The sequence below is a fragment of the Antrostomus carolinensis genome, unplaced genomic scaffold (genome assembly GCF_000700745.2).
Source record: "Antrostomus carolinensis isolate BGI_N321 unplaced genomic scaffold, ASM70074v2 scaffold12995, whole genome shotgun sequence".
NCBI lineage: Eukaryota > Metazoa > Chordata > Aves > Caprimulgiformes > Caprimulgidae > Antrostomus > Antrostomus carolinensis.
In genome coordinates, this window is record NW_010315769.1 from 16,797 (window position 1) to 31,218 (window position 14,422).

The following is a 14,422-nucleotide window of genomic DNA, read 5'->3' on the forward strand; positions in this document are numbered from 1 at the left end:
TACTTTTGATGCTAGGCAAAAGCAAAAATCCTCAGTGGCCATTGCTGGCATTAGGAGGAAAATTGTTCACGTAGATGCAGAAGATTTGTTGACTGTTTCATAGGGAGAGAGGAGAGTCATCTAGAATAGTCTAACAATTTTTGCTTTTCACAAAACAAGAACTGTTGCTTTGGAAATGTTAGGAAAATGCACAGAAGGCATAAATCCAAGACTAAAGGACCTTCTGGACTGCTTCCAGATAATCTGTCCTGATGCATAATTTGGTGGGAAGCATTGATTTTATTAGACAGGAAAAAGTGAAATAATCTCTACAACACAGCTACTATGAAGCCATCTGTGAGAAGCCTCACAGATCTTTATCAACTAGCAATCCTACCCTGCCAAATTCCTACCATTCATTGGTCAAATAAATGAAGCAAAGTGGGGGGAAATACAGAAAATCTAATGGTAAATATGTATAAATATATATGCAGTTATTTTCTTTGTCTAGTTCCAACAAGATCACAAATCAGAGCTATATAGGTGTCTTTTTTTTTTATCCTCTCAGGGATTAAACAGTTCCCAAATAAGTAGTAATGTTAACAGCTGTGCTGAGAGCTGCCCCAAAAAGTGTAGCCCAGAGAGTGCTGTGTTAAGTTATGGAAAAAGTGTACTTTCAGGCTGCAAAGCAAACAATCACAAATGTGGCATTGAAAGGAGAACTAAGGCATGTATCTTGCCAAGTAAGGTTAGCAGCTGGTACCCTTCACAGAGCAATTACAGTGCAAGGAGTGCCTCAGCGTACTCTCACTGAAATAGGTGGGTGGTCATTCTGCGAATGCTCGGCTGAAGCTGGAACGAAGTGGGAAATTATAAACTGCAGTATTTACCTAGTTTTGAAAACTGACATTTGCTACTTTTAAAAAGCACATTCTCTTCTCAATTTCCATTCTTACTGCTCTTTACAGGCTTTACCGCAGAGTAACAAAGATGATAAAGAAGTTGAAAAGGCTTTGTTATTTCAACTGGCCACAGTCCAACTAAATTATGTCTTACTTTAGGTAAAACATTTGTTTCAAGCTTAAGGAAAAAAATATCAGCCTGAAGCACATTTCCATGAAGTGATAAACAAGTTGTTGCATTCCTGGCAAAGAGTAAGATGAGTCACGCTCGCGTGACTGGGAAGGTGTTCAGCAAGCTCACCTTGTACAGGTGTCACTACTGTCCCCTTGAAATGTGGATTTATGTGTATGTTCTTCGGTTGCTGAGGTGTCACTGGAGGTGGAGTCATCATTATTCTAGGTGCTTCTATCTGAGGGGGCATATGTAGCCCTGGAGGAGGAGAAGAATGATGCTGATGCTGTAAAGGAAGCAGAGATTGTAACTGTTGCTGCTGCTGCTGCTGCTGTTGTTGTTGTTGCTGCTGTTGCTGCTGCTGTTGTTGTTGTTGCTGCTGCTGCTGGTGCTGCTGGAACAGACTCCTAACAGGTTGCTGGTGTGTTGGAATTAACCTCTGTGAATGAGTCTAAAGTCAGACAAAAGAATAAAGTCAATAGGCTTTAAAGTTAAAATATTCTGATATAAACCAGCACAAAACCAAGACACCTTTGGAGAACAATTAAGGCCAAATATGAATAGAAAAAACCTATTTCCCATATTATCAACTGGAATCGTTAAGAACCATCAGTACAGGATATCAAAGGAACAATGAAAGACATTCATGTGAAGGAGAGGTAAGCAAAGAGCGAGGAAGCACACAGGGAACGAAGACAGTAAGGTTCTGCACATGTCACTGGAAACTGTCATCAACTGCAATATAGTCTACATGATGATCACTAGAAACCTGAGTCCTAGTATCAAAACAAACCTACTAGTTTGTCATGAAGAAAACAAGACATGTCTCTGAGAAAACAGACCTAACAGAATCAGAGAATCGCAGTGGCTGGAAAAAAAGTGGCTGGCCTTTAAAAGATCTTTTAAAAGATCATCGAGTCCAGCCACAGTGTCACTAACAGTAGCAACAAAAGTCAAAATACAAATTAAGCTAGATTCTGAACATATCAGTGCAGCCCATCTATCCGTACTGCTTGAAGAAAAAACTATTTTAAAGATACCTTTCAAAGGTACCTTTCATAACACAGAAGAAAGCCTCTTGCTGCTCAACACTCTTAAAAATACAAATGGCAAAAATCAGTTATAATAATAATAATTAAAAAATTATCATGTTTCTCTCCAGATACATTCTTCTGCTTCTGAACCCACTGATACTAGATATCAGTCCTAGTGTAGTAACTTCCAACTGGCAGTGCAAGTAGAGTCCCAATCAGGCAACCTTTTAGTAACAAAGGTGTGACATTTTTTTCAGCAGCCTTATACATAAAGCAAAGCAGCTACAAAGCAGGCACAAGAAGAAGATACTGTGACAAGCACAATATGTTTACAACATTTAAGATCAAAATAACTAGCAAAGACTGCAGCAATACAGAAGAAAAATTATTCCACCTTTACTGTTTTAAAAGCACAAAATATTCTACTGCAGGGCTCTCAACCACGGAGATATCCACCGACTCCTGCTAGTGCTCAGCACCTAGTTACTGCTGTTGGAAAAAATCCCCTTTGTTTAACACACATGACCTTGTCCTGCAAAGACATACACAGGCTTTGTTCTACAATCTCAGCTTCCAGTACATTTTATGAGAGTTAACATAAGTAAGTGTGGGTTACCTCTTCATCACACACTTGATAGGTTGTTTGGGGTTTTTTTGACATGGAAAAAATAACATTTTTTTGTCTGTGATACAAAGCACGGGGCGGGGCGGAGAGTCACAAAGCTAAATTTAATCTGAAATCCAAAGATACTGATTTATTTAATAGCAATTACCTTTGTAGGGTTTTACTTGCCTCCACAGTAGCATGGCAGGTATACAAATAGATTTATTTTTTTTAAGAAGTATCAGCAAAAATGTTAGTTTCACAAAAACCAATAAATATTTTACAGAATCAGTAATTTTTACTATAACATGGGACTGAACATGTTTCCATGTTGTATGTAGAGGACTTCTCAGAGGAATTAACTTTTTCCTCCGTTCTTATGCAAACCAGTAGATAAACCTGATTGTGTTGTATAGTCAAAATCCACTTTTCATTTGGAAGCCTTGAGACTCCAAGTTGAGGCTGACAACAGGACTAAGCACATACTTTCACCATCACCACGTTATGCAAAGCCCATCTTGCCTAACAGTGCCCTGAAAGGGCAAAAAGTGTATGTTGGAATATATATTCCACCTTTGTATAGATTCACTATTTAGAATGCATTCCTTCATAATTTCCTGAAAGTACATTACAGAATACTGAGGATTAAAAGGTACCATTGTTGATGGCTGGTTTGGGAGCAGAGCAGTCCTGTGATCCTTCATTCTTCCCCTATCATTATTGTCTCTCCTTTGTTCTCCCATTCCATGGCACATAACCGAGCCTCCTCTTCGCCCTCCTCTCCTTGAGCCATACCGCCCCTGTTTAAGCTGCCTTTCCCTCTCTTCAAATTCAAGTAATGCTGCTTTGGCTTCTGCAGAAAGTTCTGTTAGAAGAAAGAGATGAGGAAAAAAATATTTTAGCTTCATGCTGAAAAGATAGAAAATATAATCAAAAACGTCAATAGAACTACAGAAGCATCCCTGCAACTAAGATAAAATTTGCAGGCACTTTGATCTCCTTTAGGTGGCATGTTAACATTTCATTAAAGACATCTGTAAAAGGAAAAAGCACACAGATACCTGTGTCTGTTGCACAGGCAAAAAAAGCAGCAGGTAAATGAAACAAACATGGACAAAAAGGTTTGTTTGTTTTTTTTAAATGCTACTGAAGTTTGCCTTATGCTGTAAAAAGAGGCTGTGGCTCCTCTCACGTTTGTGTTACCTTAAACAACATCTCACCTAGTTGCTGAAATGTCAGGCAGCACAATGAAACCCCCAGTAAACTTCATAGTAAAGGGCATGCCGAGTCTTCCATATAAACAAATTTTATCCACCACTCTTTTGCACACTGGTCTGTTCCAAATGACGACTTTGTGGTCGCTGAAGTGGTTTTCCAGTATGTATTTATTTTACTGTATGTGGTTTAAGACCCAGCTGTACTTTGCAACTGATAGTTCCACTTGAGAGAGAGCACACTCCAAAATCTGTGCTCAGCACGAGTCAAATACATGACCCCTGATAATACCCACCCAACTTATATCACAGGTAAACACCAGAGAACAGATGGCACTCCATGAAGACTGCCAAATTTGCTTGAAACATGGGACATTAAGAGAAAACCAGGCAGTAACAGGCCCAGGTAATCAAATTACTTGCAAATATAGAGAAAGTCTAAAACAAACTTCAGGAAACACACCGTGACAATATGAGGTTTCAGTTACTTAAAGAGGACAAACTTTAACCCAAACACACAGCTGAGGATTTTGCTGTTTGCCAGTCAGGTCCATTGTTACCTCTAAAATTGCCTTCTGCCTCTAACAGGGAAAAATTAAACTACTCTAAAAGAAACACACTCCTCACAAATAAAAACGTATTTTGAATTCATAGAAATGGTAATTATTGCCAGGATTCCAGTTTTCAATTTAAAAAGTCTGCTCTTAATGTTAAAGGACATTGGGTACAGGGACCATTTTTCAGGACAACATGTTTCTACTTGCTAATACTACACATGGTGGCTATAACATCTGAAGATCAGAATAAAAACAGTTTGTATCTGACAGCTGAGACACTACTACAGTGTCTCCATATCACCACATATCCTCCATCAAGAATACCTAATCAAAGTAGTTAGAAAACTATTCAAATTTCTAGCAAGTCTAATAGCCAAAGCTACTTAAACCACCACCTTAAACATCTTCATAAGTTATCTCAATCAGGCTTTGAAGCTGAGGATTGACAGAAGGGCATAAAAAGGTGAGCACCAAGCATTCCCGCTGCGGCAGTTGTTCTTATTTGGCTACAAAAACTACCTGTACGACTGAGCTGCAAAGACTAAATTTGCATGTCCCTGTTTTCAGAGGCATTCAGCACCTACAGAAAGCAGGGGCTTTTTCATTTTTAAAAGAAAAGTTTAAAACTTGTTGACTAAGAACACACCAAACATGACAAGACTCCTAAAAGTCCAGGATCTGCCATATAGTTTCCTATTTCATTTTTGCATGTTGGTGATGAGACAAGTTTCTCTGTCTCCTTTTCTCTCCCCTCTCTGACACTGCAATTAAGTGGCATAAAGCCTTAATTTACAATCACACCAGATATTCTTGTGAAATGCTACCTTTGCCCTAGCACCTGCCTCGAGAGATCGGCAGAGCCCAAGACAATCAGGCTTTATCAGGAAAATCTCACAGCATGCTTAGAAAGGAGCAAGAAATCACACTCCCTCAAGTCTTACTATGGTATTAAATGTGCACACTATGGATTTTGGAGGAAAATTAAGACAGATGTACTCTTGTCCAAAGCCATCAAAAGCATTAGATGCGACTAAACTAAAACAACTACCTTATCCATCCTCAAGGACGAAAAAAGCTGGTTTAACAGGAAAAATGGAGCTCTGATTTCAAGCCCCCTTCCTGTCCACACCTGCAGTGAGTTCGGTTTCTTCACAGGCTTGCAAGTGTAAAAGGGCTACCATGGGCTTTTAGTTGGTCTGCAGGACAGACCACTAGCTCCCATATACATAGAAATGGTGCCATTACATTGCAAAGCAACAGCTCTCCTCCCTTTACCCAGGAGAGGGTCCAAATCCTGCAGGGCATCCTGTTAGCTGCAAAGTTTTAATTTCCCCCTCCCCCCAAGAACAGGACAGGCAGGACATTTTTTCTGCCATCTTCCAAACTACAACCCTGAACCGAGCAAGGCAGTTTGGAAAGCAAAGTTCAGTCACTGTAACAAGTATCTACCACTGATGCACATTCAAGATAAGATGCTAATTCTTATTAAACAGGATAGAACGAAAGCGATTCTTAACGAACCTGGCAAAAGAGTTATGCTTCCTACAAGGCAAGATCACATTTGAGTCTCTCAGCCTCTTGAGCACATTTTGAAGGACACGGAATAGAAACAACTTCAGAGGAAAGAATGAGTTGCTCCAAACAAAATTACTTCACAGGGCTGCGCTGATTAAGTTTGGGGAAGGAACGACAGCATCCAGGGCAAAGTCAGTCCTGACAATCTTCAATGTGCAAGTACTTTTCACTCTCTTTAAAATGAAAAATAATTGTTTTCCTAGTCACTTACACAAAAGCTCTACAATTCTAAAGGCTGTGTCTTTAAAGGCACAGTCCATCTATTCAGTTTTTCAGCCAGAAAAGTGCAACTGTGTGTAACATTGACCTTGGAAGAAATAGCCTAACCAAAACAAAAACTCTCAAGAACTCACTGCAGCAAGCATTATTACACTCATATCACGTCTAGGACTACACAATTACAATAAAATATTTTGATTTTTTTTTTTTTTTAAAGATAACAAGTATGCTTGTTACCTTTTTTTAAAAGAGATAACAAGCATTACTTCCCCCACAACATGCCACCGAAGGCAACACTGTCTTACCTCTGAAGAATCTGGCTTACACACAAAACTGCAGGTTCAGAGCCTCAGAGACAGACTGCATAAGAGTGAAGACTCATGCACTGAACTGAACTCACGAATACCTCAAGCGCTTTACATTGCTAGCAGCCACCATGCAGCAAAACATACAGTCAGCTCAATTATAAGGTGGGATGTTTACTGAATTTGAATACGCTGTGCCACACATACAGAGAACAAGGAGAGGAGATAGTGAGGAAGATGGTTTTGCAGGGAGGGGAGCAAGGACGATAGTCCTTGTGTTCCCTGAAAGCAAGATCACTAACTAGAAAAGAGGTGACAGGCAGAGGAAGATCCTCTTTCCCTCCCTAGACTCCTCCAAAGCACAGCCAGGTATTCACATGAAAAGCCCCACTGCTTCTCCCTGGCTAAGAGCCTGTGATCCTTGTGAGCAAAACACGCTGAGCCAGGCTGGATGCTGCCATGCCTCCTGGACAGCACGCGCAGGGTGCTGCATCACAGGGCCCACAGCTCCTGCCTACACCAACCCTGAGCACAGGTCTCTGCAGCTACATCTGCCTTGGGTGGCTCTGAGAGCAACAACATTTCAAATCCCTGCTTTTGAGAATCCCAGAATTCCTATTATCCTGGCTAATGCAGAGCTTTATAACAGAAACCCCATTCCAGAACAGCTATTAAAAAGAAAAATGCATAAGCATTTACCTACATACACAATCTCAACTGAGAGAGATGGCAAATGTTCTCCTTTGTCAACTTTTTTCTCCCCATCATCCAGACTTGCCACCTGATTACAGTACGTGCTTCTGCACACAGTGCAACAGGACAACAGTGAAACCATTCATTTTAATTTCCTAGTCTTGCCCAAAACCTCAGCCACTAGTTATCAGTGTGAACATAAGCCAGCTAGGCAGGACATAACAAGAAGTACTACCACATCCAACAACCTTTGTTATCACTTTGCAAACGGCTCTGTGTAAGGGTAGGGTTTTGGTTTGTGTATTCAATTAGGTACAGAGAGAACACTTTAGTTTGGTGATGCAAAACAAAATGATTTTTCTTCTTCATATTCCTTAATGGGTAACTAAATCCAGAGCATAATGACAATTCCAACTCTGTAAAGACTTCAGCTGCATGCACTGAAAGAAGTTATATATTTCTCAAAGATTACAAACTCAGTATCTCTAGAAATCAATTGCATAGTTGTCCTATAATGCCTCTCCTTTCAACTTTTCAAAACCACTACCAAGTTTATCTTGGATAAAGAAATGTTCAGGAAAGATCTCAGCTATATTCATTAGAATACTCTGTATTTTTACACATTTTTTACCAGCACTCACTTACTCTCATCTTGACTGTACAGTTCTCACACATAGTTAATGCAGTGAATCAGCAATTATTTTTCTAGTGTCTCTAAGTGTCAAGATTAATTTCACTATTGCTGGTAATAAAATGGTTTCAAATGACATCTTTAATCAGCAAGTAAGAATGCACTCCTCCAATAGAGACAAGCTGTCACAAAAGGTCACCAAAATGTGACAGGATGGAAATTACGTTTGTAACTTCAACTGAAATGTTAATTCCTCTTTAAGTGTTTTCTCAACTATGTTCAGATTTTAAAGTAAGGGGGTGTAGCTCTGCAATGAAGTTACATTTTTAAACCAACAGCATCTGTAAAAATTTGCTCTATAATCTCAAAAGCAAGCTGATATTTATATTCAAACAAGTATCTTCTGCTGTTTAACTTTCCACCACATGGTCAATCATTTGGTCTCTTTATCAACAAATTAACATGAAAAACAAGTATGAATAGAAACCATTTCACAACAGCAAGACTGTACTTTTGCCAAAGATTAGTTTCAAAAAAAGTTATTCAGTTTACAGATTCTTCCACATTTGCATCACCTTTTCCTTGTATCTCAGAGCTACATCTCAAATCACTTAAAATTACACTAAAAAATAAGTCTAACTTGAATCACTGTTCCTTTAATAGTCAAGCTTCACTACAGGTTTTTTCCTCATCGGCTGGTCTTGTCTTTACATTTAACTACAGTGTAAACCCACAGATAAACGAGAATGCATGCAACTGTCCATTTATCTTGCGATTACGTGCAGAGATTTAGCTATTCCAGTGCACTCTTGTTTCTAAAATATCCTGCTTTGTAAAGCCACCAGCACCTTTTGTACAAATAAGATACAGTCTGTATGTGGTATGCAGAAATATGGTCTTACAGTTAAAAATACATTTGGAATACACCTCAACTAAAATATCCCTTGCCCATATAGACTATTGTGTGCCTCTAGGGAGTTCCCTTCAGTCTTATTCCAATAAGAATCAATTCCTGATTATTAAAACAATGCTGAATAAAGGTCTTTAACATACACTTTGCCTGAAATTGCACGTAAGAAAAGCTATTTCCTGTGTACGAACGCCAGACCTGAAAAATCTTGGTTCAAAACCGTGCACTGACGTCTCACTCACAGCATGACATGGCCTACATGAATACCACTGTGAAAGTCTGTTTCAGCCTCTGTGGCTGACTCCTTGCTGCTCACAAACAAGTCCTCTTGGACACACCACCTTTGTTATAAAATTAAGGTTTCTCAATTTTTCCATGCATAGTAAAACCTCAAATTCCTTGCAACCAAATGAAAGAACTAGTAAGCTATGCAACTCAAGAGAAAAATCCTTAGAACTAACATCCCTTACAAAGCAAGACTTTTAAGGTAAGAGGAAAACGTCATCAGGATGAGTTCCAGCAACCTAGGTATGTGCTCTGGGAACGTAATTCCAAAATGCCCTGTTGTCCCACAGACACTGACTCATCTGAAAGAAAGCAGGAGCATCCAGCTTCCAGGTTCACGCTGTGTGGAGGTCATCATAAAGCAATCCTGTGTGAAGAATCCATCCCTACAGTCTGCAAAACTTGAAGTATCATCAAAAAATACATCTTCTCCCAGCGGTATCTGACAATTAGCCAATAGTACCTGACAATTTACCTTCATTACCAGTTCACCTCTCTTGCATATCTTGATTCTCTTCAAAAGATCAGGGCTTTTCCTCCATAGTTTGAATTGATATTTTGGTTCAGTAGCAAAACTATGAGAATGGTACACCTTTCTGAAAGCAAAACTTAGTTTCTGACCACCTCCCCAGTAACACCTTTTTAATTTTAACTTTTTATTATTTATTACCACGACCGTAAGGCCAACATGAAGAGGCAACATAGTTATCACCAATACAGGAGCAGGTACATGCCAGAGAATTTTAAATCCACCAGTATCAGATACTTGAGTACCCAGGGTACATGAGGAGTCTTGAAGTGAACTCTCAAAACCAAACACCCATGGGATTTTATTTATAGACTACAGCAGAGCAGTTGCTTCTGAATTAGCAGTGGCAAATTCGTTAGCTGCATGGAGCAGTGTTCCTACAAACACACACAATTCTGTTATGCTACTCAAAAACGAAGAAAATATACCCTTTTAGACACTGGTTAAAGAATTAAGGTGGTATAAGAGATCTAGATTGTTCCACATTAGAAAAGCTGACTCAGAAAACAGGAGTTTCCATACTTTTCTAACACACACCTCAGCAAGTTTAAATTTCTCTAGGCCAATCTAACAGTAGGAACACAACAGGTTCACAGCACTTATGATGCTTGACTTATGTTGCTGGGGAGAAACAGCAAACATACAGGTAATTCACAGCAGAACACAAGTAAGGACATTTAATTTATCAACAGAAAATCTTCCAAGGATGGAAGTCCAATGCAATTCCCTAAAACATACACCACTACGATACATGGAATACCTAGTGAAGCACAGATCAGAGAGCTGCTGCTTGAAAAAAAGAAAGCTTTTAAAGACACCACAAAAGTCTCAATGAACAAACACTGCACTGTTTTCCAAAACATGGTGTGCTTAAACATTCTTCCCAAGGAGACAGACACCACACACCCTACAGATGACTTTGGACAACTTGGATACAGGCCAGCCTAAGTTAGAAGGCTACTGTTCTATCTTTTGCTATTAAATTCTTCCCTAAAAGTCTTTTACTTTCTTTCCTTATAGCTCTTCCAAATAGTCCATGGCCACAAAACCTCACCCAAAGTTTCTGGAATGTTTCTCCTTTCTCTTGTCACATCTGAGAGTCTAATTATTGTTCCTTCTTTCCGTTCAGTTTTGAAACGTAATCGTCCAGACTCTTCGTCATCATCCTCCTCTTCATCAGATTCTTCTTTCGTTTCTTCTTGAAGTTCCAGAGATTCAATAGCTGCCTGAAAAAACAAAATACAGAGGACATGCAAACTGAAAAACCTTTCTTGTGATCACTGAGTGTCAAAGATAAAGCTTTCTTTAAAGGTCCCTTTGTACAAATTTTGCTGGCATTATACATTATTCTCATATGTAATTCAGTGAACATTTAAGAACTTGGTGAAGTTTCTACAAATATAAAGATATTAATTTTATTATAAATTATATAGCAAAATCTACTGACAAAGCCCATTTTGCTGCAATATTTAAGGGAATATGGAAACTCCAGTTAGAACGACCATCTGATTAGTAGTTACATTTGCACACAGAGAAACATTTTATCACTGAATTGACTAAGATGCAAACCTGGGATACTACCAGATTCAAGTAATACAAACATTAAATCATTAATATATTTTTTTCATTTGTTAACAACTGTCAGTAGCATGTTGTTTAAAAAAAAAAAGTTAAAAAAAAAACCCAAACCAGGTAACCTTAAACCCCAATTTTATTATTCTAGGTATGTAAAACTGTACTTGTCTTTACTTTTCCTACTCCTTTAATATTTACATATTTTAATTCACCAATTGATGATGAGAATGGAGAACAGCATTGGATAAAATTTAAATATACTAAACTTGTATATTGGAGTGCTATTCCCTTGTCCTCATTTACTTTCCAGTTCTCTCCACAACACAGAATATTTATTTAGATGAAACAATGTCCCAAACGAAAGTGGATCCCTCTCCCTCAGATTTAAAAAAAAAGGGGAAAAAAAAAAGAAAAAAAAAAAACAATTTATCTTTCCTGTGCTGGCATGATAAAATTAATGTTCAGAATGTTACACAAGTTCTATTTGATTTCTAGAGTTGAAAATTAGAAGTGTTCTAATACAGTATGATTTTCCATAAAATATCTGGTTACTGTGTATTTGGTTATTTCTTGTACAAGCCTACTTGCTCATTTCTTAGAGCCTGCACATGCATTTTAATTCTTTGCAAAGCCACTAAACATATCATAACTTCTACATTGCTTGAAGACAGTTAAGAAAAATGAGGAAAATATAACATGCAAAAAATGGTAAAATCTTCTAATTAACCAAATTGGTGCACTAATTTATATGAACAAAGGCACAGCAAGTGTGTCAGTCAGGTGGACAGATATTAAGTCAAAAACCAAGAAAATAAATTAATGGCAGAATGGTGCAAGAGGTTGCAAACTTCCTTATCCAGGAGACCAACTTCATCCAAAACCAGACAGAAACATGGGAAGCGAGATCAGTCCTAAAGAGAGCACGCCACATGAACTCAAGCTCAAAGCCACTCCCACTTCAGTCTGCTGAATAAATGATCTGTATACCTAGTTACTGGGCTTTAATGGGCTACTGATCCCAAGTTATTTTCATTTTATCATCTCCTTATCTCAGAATGGTTTATCCATTCCAGGCAAACATTCAAGCACTACATTTCCTGACCTCACAAAAATGCTTTACAATATAGCTAAGAGAATAGTTAAAGTTTACAAAAAGCTTTAAGGCTTATATTTTTAGAATACATTTACTCTTATGTAATGACTTTATCATCTAAAAAAAAATGCAGCTAAAAAAATCAGACGGGATAGCAGGTAAAAAAAAAAAAATATCCTTTAAGACTGAAAGAAATCCAAACCTCAAAAGCAAACCCAAATTGAGTACAACTGGTCTTATTAACATATCCATGTATAATCAAAGCACCTCTGAAGACAGGCAGTTGAGACTGATGGAACAGAGGAGGGATGTTAGCAAGGAAATAGACACTAATGTGGTTTAATGAAAACAAACGATAACAAGAGAGGAAGACAGGGTCAGCATTTTACTTTCAAAAGAGATCCCCAAAAGAGAAAGGAGTAGCAATATCTATATCAAATCTATGTCTTTAAATATCATAAAGACAATAATTTTGCCATCCCAATGGTTGTCTTTAAAAACTTCCCTTTCAGGATCAGGATTTGGAAGTCAGAACTGGAGTGGCTGTTTTGTGAGACACGCTCTCACTACGCTGGGCCTCTCGCTTTAGAGCATAAACCCCAGACATACCCACTCTCTATGTCCATGCTCCTTAAAAGATACATTTGAATTCCAGTTTCTATTCATCAAAGGCTGGTCTCAGTCACATAGTCTCATCCATGAGTGTAAAAATTACTCATGCGAGGTTCTACATGTAGCTCAGACTGCAGAATGAGGACCAGAACAGTTAATGCAGTCTGTATTGTCCTGAAAAATTTTACAACGCTTTAAATTAAATACTACAGAAAATGCCTGTGGAAACTCTGTCGTCTTTTGATAATTATTAATTCTGAGGAAAAAAAAAATCCATTAAAAAAAGCAAGTTGTAACAGACTACAAGACAACTACTTTCCTATGCAACAATACAAAACATTTGTCAAACTTTTCTAGACCAGCACTATTCTATTCTTAGCCACTTATAGCAATTCTGTAGTCTTCTGGGTCTGACTCACCTTTTTCATCAGTATAATGCTCATGTAACCTATTAACAAACAACAGCTGTACAAGCATGAAATATCAAAGACAAAAAAAAAAATAAAAATCAAAGGAGCTAACGAAAAAGAATGCACCAAGGAAAGGCAATGCTGGAGAATGCTAACTGACCCATGTCCAAGTCTGATTGAGGGATTTATATTAGTTGTGATGGAGACACAAACATGTCTGACAGCCAACCATATGTTCTCTACATATAGCTCCAGGAAAGGTTATTTGAGCTGTGTAGGAGCATCCACCCTTCCCCCACAATTTGTTCAATGGTTGTAGCAGGCAAGACTTCTTTAGATCATCTTTGCCAACTTCCAGCCTAACAGGACGAGTTTTGTCAAAATTACAGCATATAAATTGATTTTATGTTTCAAAATAAAATTTATACAGCAAAAGACACAAGTGCAGACATAGAATTAATATATAGTAGTACTTACAGGATACTATGTAATACTTGCTAATCATTAATATCTCTGCATATACATAAACAGTCCTTGAACAGCTACTCGAGGTCACCTGAATGGACTAGCCAGCCAAGGCTTCTTAGCAGCTCTCCTCAAAGGGAGCTTAACATTTCCCATTATGACGCCTTGCAGAAAGCTACCAAAGAGCTTTGCTGACTCTCCCTTACAAAGAAAAATAATGACCTTTCTTCTATCACAAGGTCAGAGTTTTCTGCCACCCTCATTAAATAATTATGCCATAAATCCCAGACACTGACCAGAGCTCCCCACGCTGGGTTATGATCTGCTATGGAGTAAGAGTGAGTGCTCCTGCCCCGAACAGCTTAGCACACAGCTGCAGGACTGATAACAGACACAGCCCAGGGAAAGCAGGAGAAAACACCAGTCAGCAAAAGAAACACTCATCATAGCACAGGATCCTCCTGAACATGGGATTGTCAAGTGTTCTGGAGAGCTTTGTGCCAGAGAGTGCTATGATGTACAAGACAGGTAAGCACTGTAACAGATTCCTTCCACATGAAACATAACAAAGGTGAAACAAAGAACTTTTATTAACTAGCTAGAAAATAAGCAGTGGAGGCTTCTACCCGAGGCTAACAGTGAAGCAGCAGCAAATGCT

At 38.4% G+C, this 14,422-nt stretch overlaps 1 protein-coding gene across 1 annotated transcript in view; it reads right to left on the minus strand.

Annotated features, from left to right (window-relative positions):
• The window catches only part of LOC104519683 (RNA-binding protein 33), a gene marked incomplete at its 3' end in the record, with an annotated part of 33,640 nt that overhangs the window by 4,049 nt on the left and 15,169 nt on the right, over positions 1–14,422 (minus strand). Inside the window, exons 7-9 of the mRNA XM_010168062.1 lie at positions 10,664–10,835; positions 3,348–3,556; positions 1,183–1,504 (exon numbers count right to left, since the gene is read on the minus strand). Of these exons, the coding sequence (XP_010166364.1) occupies positions 1,183–1,504; positions 3,348–3,556; positions 10,664–10,835 (703 nt within the window). The remainder of the gene's footprint in view (positions 1–1,182; positions 1,505–3,347; positions 3,557–10,663; positions 10,836–14,422) is intronic.